Below are 21,529 nucleotides of genomic sequence, written 5' to 3'. Positions count from 1 at the left end.
GGCAGCTTTCTTGCAGTAGTCTGACTTTTCCAAAAAAATAAAAATTTACAATAGCCACCGCATCTAACTTATCAGCAGATTATTCAATAAGTTGCAGCTGCCCCAAACAGAACCGTAATCGTGGCATGTCTAAATACATAAGTTCAGTAGTTCAAATATCATATGGGTGCTGGATTTTGTTAAAGAGAAAAATTTTGGGAGCGCGCTATGTATGAAATTATCTGAAGCATGTTGTTAGCGAACAAATCACATGGTCACATGAAATATTATGTCTATAAACTTTATACTACACAAGGAAATAGGCAATAAAAGGCGCACATGGCGCGGATACTGAAAGATGAAAGCTATCTGAAAGCAAATCTACAGATCCATGAGACAGACATGCTGCAAATAATATATTTGTAGGTTATGAAGCTTACCTGATTAGTATAAGAAGGCATAGAGAGAGAGAGAGAGATTTAGGAATTCAGTATAAACAGCACAGAAGGAGAGACAGCCTCAAGCATCGAACTCTTTTTGGCGCATAAATAGAATACAGAAATAGGCTATATAGATCGAAGACAGCATTAATGAAAGCTAAGGTAGAATAAAGTTGGTCACTGTGTGCGCATTCTACTGTTCTCTGCAGCTCTAACTTGGAGAAAATATGGGTGTGCCTGCAAAATAATTAAATAAATATCTCAGCTATTTTTCCGGTACTACATTATAAAATATACACAAAATATATAAAAATAAAGATTTAATCTTGTATCAAGTGATTTTTTATTATTTTCTCCTAATTGCACATCCTACCTATCACTTTATTATAATGCTAACCTAAACTAATATTATTTTAATTTCATATATAGTGAGCTGCATTGAATTTGGAGACAAGACTAATTAACAAAGCTCAAGCTCGGGCAAAAAGTGACTCGAGATCGACTCGACTTGTTTACACCCAGCAAGTCATGCCCATAGGTTTTATTTGGATATTTTTTACCATCTTGCTCTATAATTTAGATTCATATTAAGTGGACATTTATATTATGATTATACATGAATGTTCTATGTTGATTAAAGTAAAAAAAAATATTAATGACCTTGAATTGAATTGAGTAAAATACATTTATATTATGATTATACATGAATGTTCTATGTTGATTAAAGTAAAAAAAATATGTTGATTAAAGTAAAAAAAAATATTACTGTGCCTAATGCTTGAACACTTGAGGTGTGTTTCGAGCGGTGGTTAGGTTGCAGTGTGGTGTCGCACCGCATTTTTTTTTTTTTATTTGGCAATATTGCATTTTGTCTGCGTATTCAAAAAGCTACAGCTGAAACCTGTGTTTTTCCACCTGATCTGGCTAACTGCGGTGGCTTTCAAAAAGTTGTGATCTTACTTTCTAAAAAAATATTCTTTTTGTGATAGCCACTGCATCTTTTTGAACAGCAGCTCACAGCTGCTTCTTCAAACAGTTACAGTTGCCCCAAACAAACCCTTAGACTGCATTTGGGACAGCTTTTCAACCGAATTGTTGAATCACGTCCCCTCTTACAGCGTTCGAATGGCATGTCTCGGAGGTCGCGGTTTAAAATCGCGGTCAAAATTCCTTTGGCATGAGGATCGAACTCCCGCTCCCACATTGCTCGTTCATAACCGCATTACGCGGGAAATATTTATGAGGTTAAAAGAAATCTCTCCTCAACCAATGTCTCCTGCTTATGCATACCACTCAATTATCATTTATTTTATTGGAAAATGTGCTCATGTGTATAACCAGTTAGATTCTTTATGATAAATAAATATTCAATATCTTTTATTAGAATAAATCTAAAATGCAAAATTAAAATGGAAGAAAGAAAAAAAAAAAACTTCATAAAATCTGATTGAAAAAAATACTTTTAATTTTATTTTAAATGTTTTAATTTTATTTTTTGAATTTACACATCTAACACCTAAACATGCATATTTACAAGCATGGCACTCAAATCTCTAACATCACAAAGTGAAATATGAGTAGAGTGTTCTTTTAGATAATTATCTACAAACAATACTTTTAAAACTGAAATTTTTAAAAAGAACAAATGCTTCTGAAAAACCATCTTTTAAACAGTTGATTTTCTACAACAACTTTCGAACTGAGATTTCATTAAGTTAAAGCCGAAACAAATACATCCTTAAACTATTGGCAAAGATTCATTCATATCAATGTGATCTAATTTGTGGTGAAATCTATGCTTGGTATTTGACAACAATAGTTTTATAATCTATTATTGTGTTACCACTTGTTAAACTTGAGCTATTTGTTCATACACTCATTAAGCATAATCATTTATTCAATACCGTTACTCAATTGTGATAAATTTTACAAGATCAACTTAATGTATAAAAAGTTTTTAAAGTTTCATAGTTTTGTAATATTGATTGCTTCCACTCTGTACAGTTATTACAATAACTTTTCTGGAATTTAAATTGAGAAGAAACCACCTCCTGATATTCCTGGACTCAACAATTTTATATTGGTGATGTATTGTTTTATATTTCTCTTTGCCCTCCAATCTTCGAAATTCACCGCTTTCAATCTATTACGCCTGTAACAGGACCGGTCAAAAACCTCCCAACCGGCCTGCTCTGTCAACAGACGGGCCGGTCCTCTTTTCAAGTAGCAGCCAAGAGATCAATAGCCACGACAGAGGAAGGAAAGGAGCAGGTGGGGTCCATCAGAGCCATAATCACATACTCAAGGAGGAAAAATTAAGGGGAGTTTGGAAGAAAAGTTTTCAAATGCTGTGTGAGGATCTATTTAAGGGGTTCATATGTTGTTGGCTGCTGTGTTTTTCTACTTTTGTGGTGTTCCTAGCAACGTCTAGGGTTATGGGAGAGCCGATCTACCTCTCGAAAAATAGATCACCCTTGTATCGTGCTTGTTTTTATTTGTGTTTCATAAAAGCAGCCCTTATTTGAAGTGTTTCCAGCTTTCTATTGTTGTTTCGTCGTTGTGTTGATTTTGGTTCCGGAGCGTATATCTTGGCGGAATGGCAACAAAGAAAGTGAATGTGCTAGAAGAAGAGGTAAGGTAGGGGAATTTGCAAGTGAGGGGACGGTTACAAGGTATCCAATGCACGCATGAGAAGGGTTTAAAGATTGATTGTTGGAGCATTTCCGAGTCATTTGGGAAGGAGATCTACAAAAGCAATTCTATGCTCTACCTTAGGAGGGGAAGGTTACGAAATATCGGGAGAAGTTCAAGCTCTTGTCAGGGAGGTTGAGAGGGATTTCTACAGCAGGACTGAAATAAAACTCCTTGAAATATTGGAGCTCTTGACCGTAAGAATTTTGGAAAATGATGGAGCTCGCTCAGATGATGGAGGATAAGAAATATGTGAAAAAGACCAGTAAAGACAACAACACTAGAGAATTCTACAAGAGCACATTGATAGACACGACACCGAAGACCTAGACAGTGTCATTTCAGAAATAGACGTCGAAAAAGAAGAATAGAAAAACACATCTTAAAGGCAATTTCAAGCGTCTCACGGATGCAGGAGTGCAGGATAAAATAGCAAAAGGATTGCGTAAACATTGTGACGAGAAATATGCCCCAGGCCACCGTTGCAACGAGCACGATCTTCAAATTCTTTTAGTTCAGGAGGGTATAAAGAGTGAGGATTCAGAGGAGGACACGGTGGAGGACTGGAGAAGCATTTGCATTTGGATGTGACGGTGGTGTCTCTCAATTCGATGGTGGGATTTACCACGAATCACACCATGAAGGTAAGGGGGTGGATCGGGGAACAACTGATTGTGGTGTTGGCACATAGCGAGGCCACATAACTTTATCTCAAACTAGGTCTTGGAGAAGCTAGGGTTTGAGCTGGTGACTACAAGGTGCTTCGACGACATGATTGGGACAGGAAAAGTGGAGAAAAGTCGGGGAATTTGCAAGTGGTTGGTTCTGACACAACATGGTTTACAGGTGGTGAATACTTCCTTCTCTAGATTTGGGCAGCACATAAATGATTTTGGGGATGAAGTGGTTGTGGATAGTAGAGAAGATGAAGGTGAATTAGAACACCCTGACAATAGTGTTCCAAGTAGAGGGTAGGAAGGTGATGCTGAGAGGAGATGCTACTTTATGCAAAACTATGATATCGCTCAAAACCATGGTCAAGTCGATTTGGGGAGCAAGACTAAGCTACTTGGTAGAGTTGCAGAGTATTGAGAAGGTTCGGGATTCGGAGTTGGCAGAGTTTCCTTAAATGGTCCAGCAGCTCCTACAACAATTTACAGATGTCTTCCAACGGCCAAGCGGGTTAACTCCCCCGAGGGAGCACAAGCACGCTATTACATTGAAAAAGAGTGTTTCCCCCATCAACGTCAAACCATACAAGTACCCTTAGATTCAGAAGAATGAGATTGAGAAGCTGATCCGAGAGATACTCAAGGCTAAAATTTTCAGGACTAGTGCAAGCCCTTTTTCCAGTCCCTGTTGGTGAAGAAAAAAATGGTAGTTGAAGATTCTGCGTGGACTACCAGGCTTCGAACAAGAAGACGGCGTTGGACAAGTTTCATATTCCTCTGATTATTGAGTTTTATAGGGCAGTCATTTATCTTAAGTCGGGATACCACCAAGTCAGAATGAATCGAACGGATGTGCACAAGACAGCGTTCAGGACACATGAAGGACATTATGAGAACTTAATGATGTTGTTTGGCCTCACAAACACCCCAACGACATTTCAATCCCTCATGAATAAGATTTTTCAACTTTACCTCAAGAAATTTGTCCTGATTTTCTTTAAAGATATTCTGGTCTACATTTGTTCAGAGATGGAGCATGTGGTGCGCCTAAAGACAGTCTTGGAGATGTTGAGAGAGCACCACTTGCATGTCAACTTGAAGAAATGTTCATTTGCATAGTTACAGGTAGAATACCTAAGACATGTGGTGATCAAAATAGGGGTGGCAGTGGATTAGTCCAATATCAAGGCTATGGTTGATTAGCCCCTACCAAGGAGTTTGAAGGAGTTAAGAGTATTCCTGGGTCTCACAGACTGCTATCGAAAGTTTGTGAGAGGATATAACACGATAGCATGGCCACTGATGTAGTAGTTGAAGAAAGACAGTTTCAAATGAGGGGATGCGACGACACAGACATTTGAATATCTGAAGAGGGTCATGACTAGTGTCCCAATATTAATACTTTCAGATTTTAGTAAACCATTTGTGGTAGAGATGGATGCATCATGGTACGGGTTGGGAGCAATGCTCATGCAGGATCAGCGACTGATTTCCTACTTCAAACAGGTTCTTACGGCCAAAGTGAGGCTAAAGTCAGTATAAGAATAGAAATTGATGGTTATTGTCTTGGCAGTCAGAAGTGGCGACCCTATCTTAAGACGACATTTTCTGGTCAGGATAGATCATAAGAGTTCAAAGTATCTTTTGGAGCAGCGGATGGTGACTGAGGAGCATCAGAGATGGCTAACCAAGCTACTGGGGTATGATTTTGAGATTCAATATCAGTAGGGATTGGAGAACAAGGCAAGTGGAGGAACCTCATTTGACGGCCCTATTGGTATCCTTGGTTTTAGATTGAGAAGTCTTGAGATAGGAAACCGAAGGGATGAGGAGCTGAGAAAAATAACGGCCACGTAACTACAGGATCCAAATAGTCAGTCAGGATATGCATTGAGGGGGGTAGCAGTCGCTCCATCAGGAGTGATCCATGCCACCCAAGACATCGGAGTATATTCTCAGATTATTATAAGTTTCATGGTAGTGCACGATCTGGGGACACTCGGGGTTGCAGAATACCTACAATCGTTTGGCGGTAAAACTTTATTGGGCAGAGATGCGCAGAGAGGTGGTGGACATGGTGGCAAAATGCGATATGTGTCAGCTGCATAAGTACTTGACCGCGACACCAGGAGGGTTACTACAACCATTAGCATTACCGGGAAAGGTTTGCAAAGAGGTGACAATGGATTTCATCGAGGGGTTGCCACGATCAAAAGGGTTAGCGGTTGTCATAGTGGTCGCGAATCGCCTAAATATGCACACTTCATTCCCTTACGACATCCTATACTGTGGTCTCATTCGCAGTGGTGTTTATCCGAGAAGTGATTCGTTTGCACGGGGTGTCAGAATTGATTGTATCGGATAGGGACAAAGTGTTCTTCCGCCACTTTTGGAAAGAGCAATTCAGATTGCAAGTGACAACCCTTAAAAGAAGCACCATGTATCATCCCCAAACCAATGGCAGACAGAGGTGGTCAACAGAAGTGTGGAGACATAATTGCGTTATTTTGTATCCGATAAACAGAAGCTATGGGCTAAGTTCATAAGACTTCGTACCACGACGCAACACAGACAATCACTTTCAAGATATTGCATGAAAGGGATCAATCTCAATTGATACATTATGGGCATACTACCATATTGATATCCAACGTCGATCAATACTTGGAGGAGAGGGACAGAATAATAGCAGAGCTCAAGGGGCATTTACTGAGAACTCAACAAATCATAAAGAGGAAAGCAGATGAACACAGAAGAAACGTGCAATTTGATGTAGGGGACATGGTCCATTTGAAGTTGAGACCCTACCAATAGTAGACATTGGCCAGGAGAAACAAGAAAATTTCACCGTGATACATAAGTCCTTATGAGGTGATGACATACATCGAGGCAGTAGGCTACTGTTTAAGATTACAATCATCATTCGCACTACACCCGCCTTTCATGTATCACAGTTGAAACGTTCGATTGGAGAACATACACCATTGTCTACAATACCGTAGACGCTAAAGAAAGACTTGGAGATGATTCTGGAGCGGCTAGAGATCGAAGGAGTGCGCTGCGGAGTAGGGAGAGCAAAGGAGGTATTGGTTAAGTGAAAATGATTGCCAGACTATGAAGCAACGTGGGAGCCTTACGAGGTGATCCACAAGCAATTTCCATTCTTCCACCTTGAGAACAAGGTACTTCTTTGGGAGGGGAGTATTGTTACGCCCTAACACGACCAGTCCAGGAGGGACCAGTCAAAAGGCTTCCTATCAGCCTACACCCTCAATAGATGCGTCGGTCCTCTTCGCAAGAAGCAGCTAAGCAACCAATTGCCACGGGAGGAAAGGAGCGGGTGAGGTCCGCTAGGGTCATAATCACATACTCAAGGAGAAAAAATTAAAGGGAGTTTGGAGGGAGAGTTTCAAATGTTGTGTGAGAATTCTATTAAGGAAAGAGCCTACGGTTTGTTTTCTTTTATGCATATTTCATTGGTTGTTGTATTTTTCTTCTTCTTCTGGCGTCCTAGCGACGTCTAGGGTTGTGGGTGAGCCGATCTACCTCTCGAAAAGTAGATCACCTTGTATCATGCTTGTTTTTATTTGTGTTTCGTAAGAGCGGCCCTTATTTGAATTGTTTCCATCTATTTATTGTTGTTTTGTCGTTGTTATTTACTAATTTTGGTTCGAGAGCATATTAGGTTTTTGTTCAGTAAACAAAGCAATGCTTTCGTTGGAGTATGACATGAGATGTTCGAAAATTTTATATTAATTATAGAATATTCTATAAAATACGTGGGGGGTAACCTCTAGCAATGTTTCCACACAGCATCAACAATTAAGACTACAGAGTTGTAACATAGCACAATAATTTTAGAGTTTAGCTCTACAACAAATGTAACAATATAAGAAAAGTAAATTGTAGCTGTATGAAAAATTACCATTGCTTCTCGTGCCGTGAGTCTATCCTGGTGATCATATCGCAAAAGCTTGTCAAGAAAATCTATCGCCTGCATCAATGTCAAAACTTTGGGTACAATTTTCAATGGAGGTACTCCATAGGAAACTTTTTTCTCAGCCAAAAAAGGAGAGGAAGCTTTACATGCATGCCACTCAATTCCTATGTATTTACATATCTAATTTCAATTTTTACATAAATGTCATCTTAGCTATGGACGGAAAGATGTATTTCACTTTTTAAAAGTTGAAATAATGATATTTTTGTTGTAATATGAAAAATTTGGGTGTTATAAATGTAAAAAGTTAAGTTTAGGTGTTAGATATGTAAATATGTAGGAATTGGGTGATATGCATGTAATATGTAACGGCCATAAAAAATAAAATAAAATAAGTAAAAATCAATAACGGGGAGTACAACCTCTGGGGACACCAGATGCTGGTTTTCCGCATTGATAAATTTAGACCACGGTTTCCTGCTGTGCCTACAACCAATACAAAAGCATGAAGAAAACTGTAATGCAAACACAAATTAATCAACCTTTGCAAAATAATGCTCAGCAAAGTCTACGCTCTCATTGTCACCTAAACAGAGAAATAGGCTTAAAATATAACCTCTAGAAATTTGTAATTCTTAATCAATACCTTCCAACCATTGCTTCAAGTTGAGGATCAAGTTCTAATCGATATTTGTTCAAGTAAGCATTTAATTCATCTGTTCCTAGTACCTGCAAGAAAAGAAGGAAAAAAATTGAACTTTAAGCTATACATACTGGATCAAGCTAGCAGGCTAAAGCCTTGAATTATAAGAGAAGTTTATGTAACCATAAAGTAAACCCAAGCAAACAGTCCTTTACATCACAAGCAAAGGTTATTTAGGCTTTATAAATGGTGACAATAAGTTCATCACAAACAATTACTATGATATTTCGTCTGAGGTGGAGGAGGAGATTGTTATGATAACAGGATGTTATACAAATATCAATTCAGGGGGGTGGTTAATGAGGTGGCGCTTAGGCTGGGTAACAAATTAATAATATTATTTTGCCAATGACAGGGACCTTTTATTAGGATCTCACCAATAGTAACTTTACTTCAGAAATCAGAAGAAAAAGAATGTCGATAAAAAGGGGTGGATTGATCAACTAAAAACTTCTAAAAAAAAATGGATGAGGTGGAAGAGGAGCAGATCAAGCTAACCATAACAAATTATTGCTGATGAGAAACCTAATTTATTTTTGAGGCATTTGCATACACACCACACAATTCTTATGTATTTACATATCTAACACCTAAACTTAAATATCTACATATATAGTACTCAAATCTTTAATATCAAATAAAAAATACCACTATCACATACTTTTAAAAAGTAAAATGCACCTTTTCATGCATAGACTTATCACACCAAATTGTTATAAATGTAAATATGAAAGTTTAAGTGTTAGATATTTAAATATAAAAGAAATGTGTAATATGTATGTAAATATAAAGAGTTGGAAGAGGTTCGATTTGGAGATGGGAGAGGGCTTGGGTTGTGCTTTGAGTGGTATAACCATAACAAGATTGGAGATCACTTTTGGCTGGGGTTGGGAGAGGATCTGGCTGTAAGTTGTGCGCTATAGAAGATGAGAGAGACAACTTAAGAACCATTTCGACACTGATTGATACCTTGGCAATTTTGACAAGCTGATCTTGGTTGTCATGCCCATAGAAAAATGGTTCCTTGCGAAATATCTGCAACCAAAAAAAAAAGGACATTGGCAATGTTACCCCCTTGAGATAGATAAATCATTTATAAGAGCAAGAATAAAAAAAATTATTCACGGTTATTATTAAAAAATTTTAACTAAGAAGGTACCATTCCGGCAAACATGCAGCCAAGGCTCCACATGTCAAGAGAATAGTCATAATCTTGTAGATCAACGAGCAGTTCAGGGCCCTTAAAATATCTGTACAGAAAGATAATATGCCAAAAATCATCAGCACAAGCTTAACATCTTCATAAACAAAATTATTTCATTACCACATGCAGGAAAAAATTATTTACTGCCCCACTGAATAAGGTATAAACTAACAAGCAACCAGATTTATTACTCATAATCAAAATAAACATTAATTATATGCCCAACTATTTCTAAGATTAACCAATCAACTATCCAGTTTAATGTAAGCACCATGTCAACTATTAATCTTTCCAAAGCATGAACTGCATCAGCATCTCCTGAACTCTAATCAAGAAAAACAAGCATAGTCCATAAAGATTTCTTCACCTTGAAGCAACGCGAACATTGTACTCCTTTCCAGGATGATAGAATTCCGCAAGACCCCAGTCTATCAAGCGTAGCTTACGGAGCTCATGATCAATCATGACATTGTGAGGCTTAACATCACGGTGCATAATTCCTTGTGAATGGCAGTAATCTAAGGCCTGCAGCCAAAAATTTTACACTATGAAATACAAAATGAAGTAGATTTATTTAAAAATTCGTTGAATTTCAAACAAAAAAGCCTTTAACAAATGTAGAATTATAATTTAAACTTTTCTCATATATTTTGCAACCAATAGATCCTTAAGAAGAGAAGCATGCCTAGTGAAAGTTATGGCCTCTAACCGTGACAGTGAAAGTTCAAACAAATGAAGAGAGATGCCACTTCCTTTTTTATCACTACATAATTAGTACAAGCAAGCAATAAGATATTACTCGTCTACTTCTTTTTTATGGCATGCCTTCATACATTTATTATTATGCAAAAATACTCTGTTAAAGATGAATATCTAAATTGTTTTCAAATTTTAACAAATTATAAATTAATTGATATATCAAAAAAGCTAGAAACTCCATAATACCATAAAAACATTGATATTCCATTTTACTTAATTGTCACATATTTTTATTTCTACCAAATAAGGATGGTTTCCTTGAAAATAATTGAAACTCACTAAAAAAAAAGCTCAAACATGTAGTTAAACTAATTTTCAGCTGATTTAAGTTAAATTAGGCTCAATGTAGATGATTTTGAACGTCTCAACAAAAATATTACTGCATAAGTTTCCCATGTGCATGTGCAAGTATGCATACAAAATTGTACTCCACATGGCATAGCCAGCTCGTTCATTCTATTTTAGTCTTTAAAACCAATAAAAAACAAGAAATAGGCAATAAGTTGCTGCTACCTAGAAAGCCATTTTCCTTTAAGAAAAACCCAAGTGATATGCCCAAGACAATGTAACAGAATACTAATATACGGACTCTGTTAAGTTTCTCAGCTTAACCACTTAATAATGCAGCTTTTGCTACTCCAATCCTCATTCCTTTATTTCTCTTACAAAGAAATAACGAAGATTCCCTTATTGGCTTGCTAATTTATTGACATGGCTACTTACCAATCATAAAGTTGATAAAAGCTTTTTTTCGTCTACTCACGCACCCAAAATGGCGTCATCTAAGGCATAGTTTCAAATCAAATTTAAACTTCACCTCACTCACCAGCTTCTAAAGGCATTCAATAAGATTCATTTCCGGGCTTTCAGTTTCCTTTGTTTCCTTTCAAATAACAATTTCCCTTTCTCCTAATCCTCCTAATCCTCTTGGTGACTGTTTTTTGCTTAATCTGTGATTATGACCCTAACATAGTGATTTAGGTATGCACACCAAATAACTGTTTTCTCTCAATGTCGCGGACGTGTTACTGCGCGGTCCAATCTTCTTCCCCCTAATCTTTCCTTTTCCCTCATAATGTTTCTTTCCTTTTCCATGAAAACCCTTATTATAAATCCTTGTCTATTATATTACTTGCTTTTTATTTTATTTCCTGATCAAAAGCATTACCTAATGTAAGTCCTAATCCTTCTTATATAGAGGATGTATTTCCTTAGGAAGAGAGATTTTTTATAATTGTTGATTTCAGTTACTGCCTTGACGCGTTCTTCCCCTCCGGGTGCTATACCCGGCGGCGAGAAGGTGATTCGATTGTAACTCGTTGGCTTTGGGTGGTGCTCCTGCTATAGCTCAACCCCGACGATACATTTTATCTTTCCACAACCCTCTGGCCCTCTTCCTGCTCCTGGCCGCCCCGACCTACCACCTACCAGCTTGTTGAACTCATTGTTGAACTCACTCCAGCCCTTCCAAAACCTGTCATAAGCCCTCCCAACCAATCCAGACCTGACTGCAACTCTCCCATGCCTTCCCCATTCCTACTCTAGTCGTTTCCAGCCTTCCCAATGCTACAACAACCCGTCCCGAGCAGCCCAGTGGTTGTCGCAACCCCTCTATCAGATTTACCCGCTACCGTAACCCTTATTGGTGTTTGTGTGCATCTTTATGTTTGTCTTGTTGTTTTGTTATCATTATTTCATGTTTTCAAGCGTCATGTCTATAATCCTTCCAATTTCAACAATAATATTTGTTTTTCGTTTTGATTTGGGTTTCCTCCGGTATCACTACATTTGCAATGGATGAAGTTAGACTTTTTCGAGATAAATTGGAAAGCTTTTGAAAGTCAGTTGCTATATCTATGACAAAAAAAAAATGCAACCAAGTAAGTTCTCAAATATTAATAGTTATTAATGAAATCTATTTCTAAATTTGCATTGAATGAAATTTATTTTTAATTATGCATCTTATTAAAGTTAATCATCATTAATATTTTACATATGAATGTTGGAAAATGGTTGGTTCTGGTGCTCCAAATTTACAAAAATTATATATTTCTATGCTTAGTCAAACGTCTTCTTCATCTGGATGTAAAAGAAAATGGAATGTTTTTTTAGCAAATCATACAAAATGAAGAAATCATTTAGAACATCAAAGACTAAATGATTTAGTATACGTTCGATATAATCTTAATTTGAATAATATGTATGATTGCTAATATATATATATATATATATATATATGTTATATTAGTTTTAAGTATAAATATAATTTATAGATTGATCTCCAAAAAGAGAAATTATGATTTATTGGATTAAGGGATCATTGAAGCAATAGATTTTTAGACTATTGAAGATGAATGTACTCATGAACTTAATAATGATGATCTAGCAAATGAAATTTATAAAGATGATGCATTTCTCATTACTCAAGGGCCGAATAAAGAAAATAATAGACAAAACAAAAGTATGCTTTTAATTATATTTAATTTGTTCCTTTTGATGAAAAAAATTATTTTATAAATTTGATTTATAGATGCAAGAGAATTTGTTGATAGTACAGATAAAGTAACTGAACATGTGGATTTAGATGCTTTTAGAGGGACAAACTTTAGGGAAGCGGCTTTTGAGGATGAAATTTTTGGAGATGCAACATTCGCGGAAGCACCACAAATATGCTTGATATCAAATTTGTTTTTGTTATTTTTTCCATGTTTTTTGAGACATAACTTGGGAGTTTGATTTCTATTTTATTCTTTTAGTGCTTCTTGAGAGACATTTTTTGGAGTGTAATACTTGATTTCTTCTTTTCATGCAGTAATAGTGTATCATGCATATTGATTTATTGTTCAGATTAGTTTATAAGCACTTTTATTCATACTGATTGCAAGATATTTAATATTACTTTTTTATCTTTTAGTCACTTACAAATCTTTTCGATTGATGCTAACATTTTCTTTTTTATTTATATTTTTATTTTAGAGAAACAATAGCTTAAAGTAGTAAAATAAAATAATTCAATGAATCAACATCGCTATCAGTTACCAAAAAAAAAATGTTAGGCATTTGAATGATTTTTTAAGTTTATAAATGATTTATATTTCATGCTATATTTTTTATATTGCATACTACAACATTAAGAATTTTATCTTTCAGGTTTTATCATTTAATATTTTTTTAATATTTATGACGCCGTCCGTTTCAACTTCCGATTCAACTGTTGAACCTTAACCTCCTCTTCTACTGGTTCAACTTCTGGTCTAATTTTCTCAACCTTGTTTAACAGAATGAAATAAATGCTTAATTGGTTTTAAAAATGGACCCAGAAATTCACAAATAAACTCTTAGAAGGAAAAAAATCTCTTTATAAGGTAGTTTTCGCAAGAAAAAAATTGACAAGACAACACATATAAGTAGTTATGGATGCATATCTCAAAGTACAAATAATCAAATAAAGAAAAAAAAAAAGACGATATAAGATGGTGGGACATAAAGGTTAGGAAGCCATTACTCTTAAAATAAATGGGTTGTTAAAAGAGAAAAAAATAGAATATTATAAATCTAAGTTAATTGAGAGATAACAAGAGTACATGTATTAAGAACAGCAATTTTAGGATTATCTATTAGTAGATCATATATAAGGAGACCCATTAGTGGAGCAAGTAGGTAGAAAAAGACATCAAATGAAGAAATTATGCTTCTTTAAAAAATAGAAAAATATAGAATACTATAGTTGATCAAGATGAATTGAGATATAAGGAAAATTGTATTAAGAATAGCAATTTTAGGATTATCTATTAGTATATATTATATAAGGAGAGCCGATGGTGGAGTGAAGAGGTATAAGAAATCATCAAATCAAGAAATTAAGCTTATTTAAAAGGATAGAAAAAATATATAATACTATTATTAATTCAAATGAATTGAGAGATAGCAAGGGTACTTGTATTAAGAATAGCAATTTTAGGATTATCCATTAGTAGATAATATATAAGATTTAATGGTGGAGTGAGGAGGTTAAAAAGGTCATCAAATCAAGAAATTATGCTTCTTTTATAGAACAAGAAAAAAACTTCTAGGCTTGTGATAATTAAAAAGAATCTAGAAATCATAGTAACGCAATAAGCAAAATAAATCATACAATTTTTTTATGATTTACGTAAAAAGCTTAGAATTAATGAAATAGAAAAATAAATTTTATAAACTAGCTAATATTAAAGTAGGGTTTTTAAAGACTTTGATCCAATGTTGATAAAGGCCGAGAAAGGCACTCTCATAGGATCTGGAAGGATGGAAAGTCACAAATTCTTACACACCTCCCAAGTGGGCAGTTATTATTAAGTAAATATGTTTCCTAAAACATAACACAATGATGCGAGACCTCAAGTAATGATGCAATTACATTGCCTTGATTAGGGAAATGGTCACAAACACTTCAACAATTAAAGATTATTTAGCACATGCTCCTCATAATTAAACTATTATGTATGCAATATAATTTATCTTCAACAGCCTCGTTCTACTTTGATGAGCAATTATTGCGGCATCTAGTGCCTCAGCATAAACAACCATATGTTCACTTGACAATTTTAAAATTATTAATTTGATAAGTTAAATATATTCAAAGTGACGATAAAAAATCTTAGTTGAAGTTGAAGATATCAAAGAAAGATGAAATGTTCTTCGAATGATTATTAAAGTAGAATTTAAAAAAAAAATCATGAAGAATATTATTGATAAATTTACAAAAGTGAATCAAGTTAGCTATTAAGAAAATGTGTATGGATAAAATTTTGTGACTGGATGAGATCGCAACAAGAATTGGATAAATTTTGGAGATACTAGAGTAACTATCTAATAAATATTTATTTTATGGAATTTAAAGGCTAGGAGAAGTCGGATAATTAGAGAAGTAGCATTTATTACTTACTATTTAATAAAAAAATGTTCATGATTTTGGTAATGATGGAGGTAGCAAACATAAGAGGCATATAATAAAAGTCATGGGAGACAGTAAGAAAATATAGGTATACAAAAATCAAATTAATAATGAAAAATCAACTTGGTTTAAGATTTACTCTGAAACATTTTTGTGCATAGGAAATAATGAAAAAATACAAAGGGCAAGGAAATGATATATAAATTATGTTTACTCAGAGAAAATGTAAGATTGCATACCACAAAAATTATTATGTTGAAAGTTATACAAGAAATATGTTACAGCAAAATTATTAAAATATATCATAAAGCATTGATTACGATTACATTAAGTAATTATAGCTTGATCAAAGAGTCTTCTGCCACAATAAGGATATCTCAAGCATCAAATCAAAATTCTTTGTAATGTTATGAAGAGACATACAAAAGATATCAAATTGACACATTCTTGTGACTGCTAATACATGGGATCTTTTCTAAACTAAGTGGAAAGTATAAAGAAAAACATAAATTAAAATTTGAAAGACTTATGGCTTAAGGTTAATAAAATAACCTAGTATATGATGTGCAATTTTAGTGGGAGTAAATTAATAAAGATTACTCAATATCCTTAGGGAGCAAGTGATGTACATATTTGTAAGTTTAATTATCTTGAAGTTACTATCTATAATAATGATGGTACAACTTGTCTTGAAGCTTCTATGATTCTATCTATAGTAATGATGGTACAACTTGTCGACTTAAGACTGAGTAACACAACTGGAGGCGTCTTGTGCAAAAACTAAGCAACATGAGAATATCTTGAAAATACAAAAGCAGATGCTATAAAACTGAAAATTACTGTGATATAAGGGTTTAAGAACTAAATTTAAAAAACCATTAATAAAGCAAAGCAATAGCCATATCGCCATATCGACTCTGATGAAAAGGAAAATGCTAACATACATATGTGGTAAAAATAGAAATGATATTGGGCATGTGGGAGAAATGCCTATGGATAAGAAAAAAATAAGAAAAGTAAAATTACATGATTAGAGCATATGGCAAATGAAGAAAATTTAAAATAAAGCATATACATAAAATATGCATGGAAGGATTAGGAAAAGAATAAAATAACACAATCTAGATAATTAGAAGTTGTACAAAAGGTTTTTCACAAAATAGGGCTAGCATCTGTTCTAGCACTCAAAAGGGAAGCATGATGTATTGATGTTATACATAAGAATAACCACTAAAAGATAAGAGTAGTGATGATAGTGATGTTGAAGTCTTATATCTCAATTTCCTGTGCTTAACCCAATATTGAAATTTCATTAGCGGGTAGCACAAAAAATATAAGATGATAGTAAGTTTCTCTGATTATAAAGAAGGGTTCGTCCTTAAATGTATGCTGAGGTATTTGAACAAGAACATATCATTTAAAAAAAAAATCATAAAAGTAGATATCCATACCTCATGAATAAATAACTGTGTTTTAAATTAAACTCAAAACTATTTCATATGCTCGGATTTAAATAAAAATTAACAAGAGTCTGACTATAAATAATAAGCCTAAAGCACCTTAAATATAACCATAGTTAAATTTTTATAACAAAGAAAACCTTGAAAAACATGTAAAAAATTGTCCAGATTGAAAAGTTAATTTTATTATTGTAAGAGTAACATCTTACATTTTTTAAATAAGTTAAGGAAATATTTCAAATGCAGTGTAATTGTGCCAGCAACATTTCAAGTTAGTAATCACGACAAACAAGTAATCATGACCCCATAAAGATGTCAAAAAACTTCCCAAAGCCTCTAATAACAAAATATAATCTCCCCATCCGAGACCAATCTTTAATGAAACTATGTCAAACTTCGCCAAAATTGAAGACAAAAATCAGTCAGAAAAACTATGTTGGAAGCTTTAACGTGGCATCAGCACTTTGAACAACACCAACTTAGGAGTTTGTCCTTTAATTTCAATGTTCAACCAAGGATCTATTCACAAATTTGTCCTTCTAAAAGAGCAATGAAGTTCCAAAGTGCTTGTTCTACTTCAAAAACTTAAACCAACTTCAGAACCTGAAGCATATAACAATAAATTATGTTGTGGTGGTTCTCAAAATAAATCTTTAACTTACAAAAAGTACATATCACAAAGTTAAATCAGCTTCTTTTCAAAGATATTCTTATTATGATAACACAACAAAAGCATGATCCTTATATAAAAGAGCAACACAGAATATGACATAAGCAAGTAAAAGTAGAAAAACTTTTAAGAAGATTAAGGAAAAACCTTAAGAAGCTCATAAATGTAGTAGCGAATGTCATAATCTGTGAGCGTGGGGTATAAGATTTTAAAATCTGTACTGTTCACATATTCAAATACCAAGCTGGGGGTTTTAGAATGCTGGTCTCTGACAATATCAAGAAGCTTCACTATATTAGGACCCCCACAAAGGTTCTGAAGTATCTTAATCTCCCTCTTTATCTGAAAAACAAAAGTTAATTCAGTTAGGTGAAATAAAAAGAAATAAGAAGACAACTCATATGAATGCTCATTGATTAAAAAGATCTATGCAGTGAATGACTAACTAAAGAATCAAGTTTTTTTAACTTTTCAAAACAGCAATAATTGGTTGTTAGGTGCGCAACATATTTTTATGTGCGTGTGTTTTTGTTGGAGGTGAGTGATTCTGCGTTGATATGGATAATCAATAGTTAATAATCAACTGAGGAATAGATCTTTCTTTCATGCTAAATCATCATAAGCATTACTCAATGCAAGCTTTAATGCATTATACCAAACAGACATGGTCAACAAACTTCAATGAAAACTTATAATTGTATTGATGTCAAATAGTAAACTCAAAATGGCTAAAAAGGTATGAATATGAATGATAAAAGAGTATTATTAATTTCCAACATAGACACTGATAGTGTTCAGGAAGATAGAGCTGCTTATAAAACAATGTCAATGTTCAGAAATTTCACAGCCTGGACGGCAACAACTCATATTTACCCGTGCTGAAGCCTATAAATCTGGTATTTTGCATTATGATTGATTCTTGATTAGATCTAATTCTAAGAAAAAAATATCCTCGAAGGTCAAAGGATAGACCAAAAATACCAATAAAAGAGAAACATAAGTTCCTATTGTCCATGCAAATTTAAAAGCAATGTTTTTCAACTTCTAAATCCTCTTAATGGGAGAAATGTGCTTATTACATATCAATGAAATTGCAAGCATCAACAATCATCCAATTCCCAACTATACAACCAAGGAGCTGACATAAATCCATTATAACACTTAAAGGCGCTGAAAAAATATATATATATATAAGAAGATGAAGAAAGCAAATTATATGGTGGATTATAAAGATTGATGATAAATAAGATGTGCACTCGTAAAGGAATCTGTACCTTCTTTTTCTTAACAGGTTTCAGAATTTTGATGATGCATCTCTCATTATTTGAAACATTAACACCTTCAAAGACCTCACTGTACTTCCCTCTTCCAACTTTCCGAACAACCTCATAATCATCTTGATCACTGAACGAAAGAGAAGTATGGTTAGGACAAACCGGAGCCATCAAGCATCTGTTATATCTAAGAGAGGAGCTCAATTTAAAAACATATCACAAATCCAGTGCATAATCGCAAAATAACTATTCAATTAGATTATTTGAGAACAATAACATTCATTGGGTCTCTTTGTATCATTGTCAGTGAAACTGAGTTCCAGTGCTTCTTTGTTGAAATGGATGACATAAATGTGAGAGGATTGAAGTGACTTTCAAGTATTTCTTATAAAGACAAATTCTATTGATCAAGCAAGGTTTCGAGGAACCCTGTTCAGAACCTCATAATGAAAAAAAACTGCTGAAGACCCACTAAGAAAACTATGTATGACTTAATTTTTACAGTTAAAAAAAAAATCATACACTGGATAACCAATCTAAACATCATACACCGAGATGCCACTTTCCACCCCTCCAAAATTCCTATACCCTGCTACTGCAAGTCAAAACTTCCACAGCTTACATGTTAACCAGCTTCTAAACTGCAAATAGGAAATCAAATGCTCTTCTCAGGTTTTGTTAGTTTGCTTCAACATCCCACAGTAAATAAGAACCCACAGGATTTAATAAAAAACGAATCAGTTAAGAAAAACTATTCAGATCAACCCTTCGTAGCACAAGAAACTCGCAATATGAATCTGATATATTGATGATCATGATTAAGAGAACAGGACAGCAAATACCAGAACAGCCGGTCTCTCAAAATCCCATCAAAGAAAGAGATGACAAAAGAAAACAAGACAGCTGCGTCAAGCATACACAGAAACCCTAGAACACACAGTTCCAATCCACCGCAGACAAAACAAGAATAAATCTGAAAAAAAAAAAAGAAAGCAGTTAGGTATATGAAAGGGCTCTTACCCCCACTGCACAGTTAGTGCCTCGTAGTCCCAATACTCCTTGGGGCGGATCACGTTGACGTCTGCGTAATCGAGCTTTAGACATGGCTGCCGCACCCCGATCTTCCGGTTCACCCCGCCGGTAGAGAGGGAGATGATCTGCGATCGGCGATATTTCCAACTCTTGTTATATATCCATTAAGGATTTTAGCCTTTTAGGAGTGAGCAGTTTAGAGTACTATTTCGGATAAATACCGCCCAACTTCTACGTATTTACACATCTAATATTTAAGTTCTATTTTTCATATTTATGATGTTCAAATCTATAGTATTTGTGCGTGGAAAACTGGGCTAGTACTAATCTTGAGAAGTAACGTTACGGAGAAAAACACGACAAAGTGGGTCGCAATATCATATGACTATGAGACTCACTTATTAGCCGATCGAGAGCAGTCATTTGAGTCAGATGCCACGCTCCGTCTTCCTCTACAAATTGGCAAGGCAAGCATGTGATGGAAGATTTTGGAGAAGACCAGACTATAGAGGGATTCGAGGGAATCTAGAAAATTCACCCAATTCTATAAAATATGAGAAGAAAAAAGTTCCAATGAGAACTCAAGAATAACTTAGAAAGTTTTAGGGCTATGTATGTATATATGAAAAGTAGAGAACTTTCTAAAAACTCGGCTATTCTCATGTAATCTAGAAGTTTCTCTTGGGCTTGGAGTATGCTATACATAGGAGTTCATCTGCTCATTTGTAACCATCCAAGAAAGGAACCAAGAAAAACATTACAAGCTTTCAAGCATTTAAATGTTGTAATTGTTCTTTCTTATTGAAGTGTTCATTTCTCCAATACTCTTCATACTCTTCTTCTTAGAGTGTTTTGTGTTTACAGGTCAAGTGTTGTGAGAGTTAGATTGATTTAGTGTCAATGAAGAACGTTAAAGCCGCATGACTGACTTGAGATAAGTTAGTTCATGATAGTTCATATCAGAGCTTTTGTTTGAAGGTATGAAAAAGAGCGTCAAAGAGTACGTAATGGAGCCCGAAGCCACTAATGTGGAATCATCTCAACAAGGGCGGGGTCGTTGGGAGCAACAAGATCTAGTTGCATGCAAACCACATGTGAGGGTCCAAGAAGATCATTCATGACTTTCATTCGTGCATTGCTCGGGTAGAGGAAGCGATGAATGACATGAAGGCCCAGATAGAGGAACTTGGCCAGAAGATTGATGGACTCGAGGAGGAGGACATCACACTCCATTCAACAGTTAAAACGACGCTCCAATTAGAGGAATCCTGAAGGGATCAAATGGATTAAGAAGCAGAAGGATTTGATGGGGGAGATAAGAAAGGTATGAAGAGCTCATGAATACGAGATGAATGACATACATTAGATTAGAAGAAATGCGTAGAGACATCTCGCCATGCATGAGTACAATAGCGACGACCACCAACCATCACGCCTTCGAAGCTAAGAGGATTGAAGTTCCAAAACCAAAGAGTTTTGGAGGAGCTCGCAATACGAAGGAAGTTCACAATTTCTTATGGGGACTTGAACAAGAATTTGGGCCAATGGGAATTATAGATGAAGAGGCAAGAATGTAATTCACAATTCTTTATCTCCCAAATATCGCAATGCTATGGTAGAGATGAAGGCATAAAGATATTGAGAAAGGTATATGCACCATATCCACCTTTAACGACTTCGAGAGATAAAGAGACAGTTCTATCTTGATAATGCGGAGGAAGATGCTAGAGCCTGATTGCGAAGGCTCAAGCAACAAGGTTCAATTCGGGAATA

At 35.0% G+C, this 21,529-nt stretch overlaps 1 protein-coding gene across 1 annotated transcript; it reads right to left on the bottom strand.

Annotated features, from left to right (window-relative positions):
- Positions 1–328: 328 nt before the first annotated feature.
- On the bottom strand, positions 329–19,959 carry LOC110033824 (casein kinase II subunit alpha-2-like). The gene is given in 11 exon segments (XM_020737940.1): positions 329–656; positions 7,707–7,775; positions 8,144–8,207; positions 8,368–8,450; positions 9,394–9,459; positions 9,584–9,674; positions 9,996–10,153; positions 17,598–17,792; positions 18,725–18,854; positions 19,745–19,813; positions 19,815–19,959. Coding segments are annotated over 11 exon segments (999 nt in total). The 5' UTR covers positions 19,829–19,959; the 3' UTR covers positions 329–596.
- Positions 19,960–21,529: the final 1,570 nt, after the last annotated feature.

This window comes from Phalaenopsis equestris, unplaced genomic scaffold, assembly GCF_001263595.1.
Source record: "Phalaenopsis equestris unplaced genomic scaffold, ASM126359v1 Scaffold001303, whole genome shotgun sequence".
NCBI lineage: Eukaryota > Viridiplantae > Streptophyta > Magnoliopsida > Asparagales > Orchidaceae > Phalaenopsis > Phalaenopsis equestris.
The sequence above is the reverse complement of the archived record's forward strand: the minus strand, read 5'-3'. Positions and strand labels throughout refer to the sequence as shown.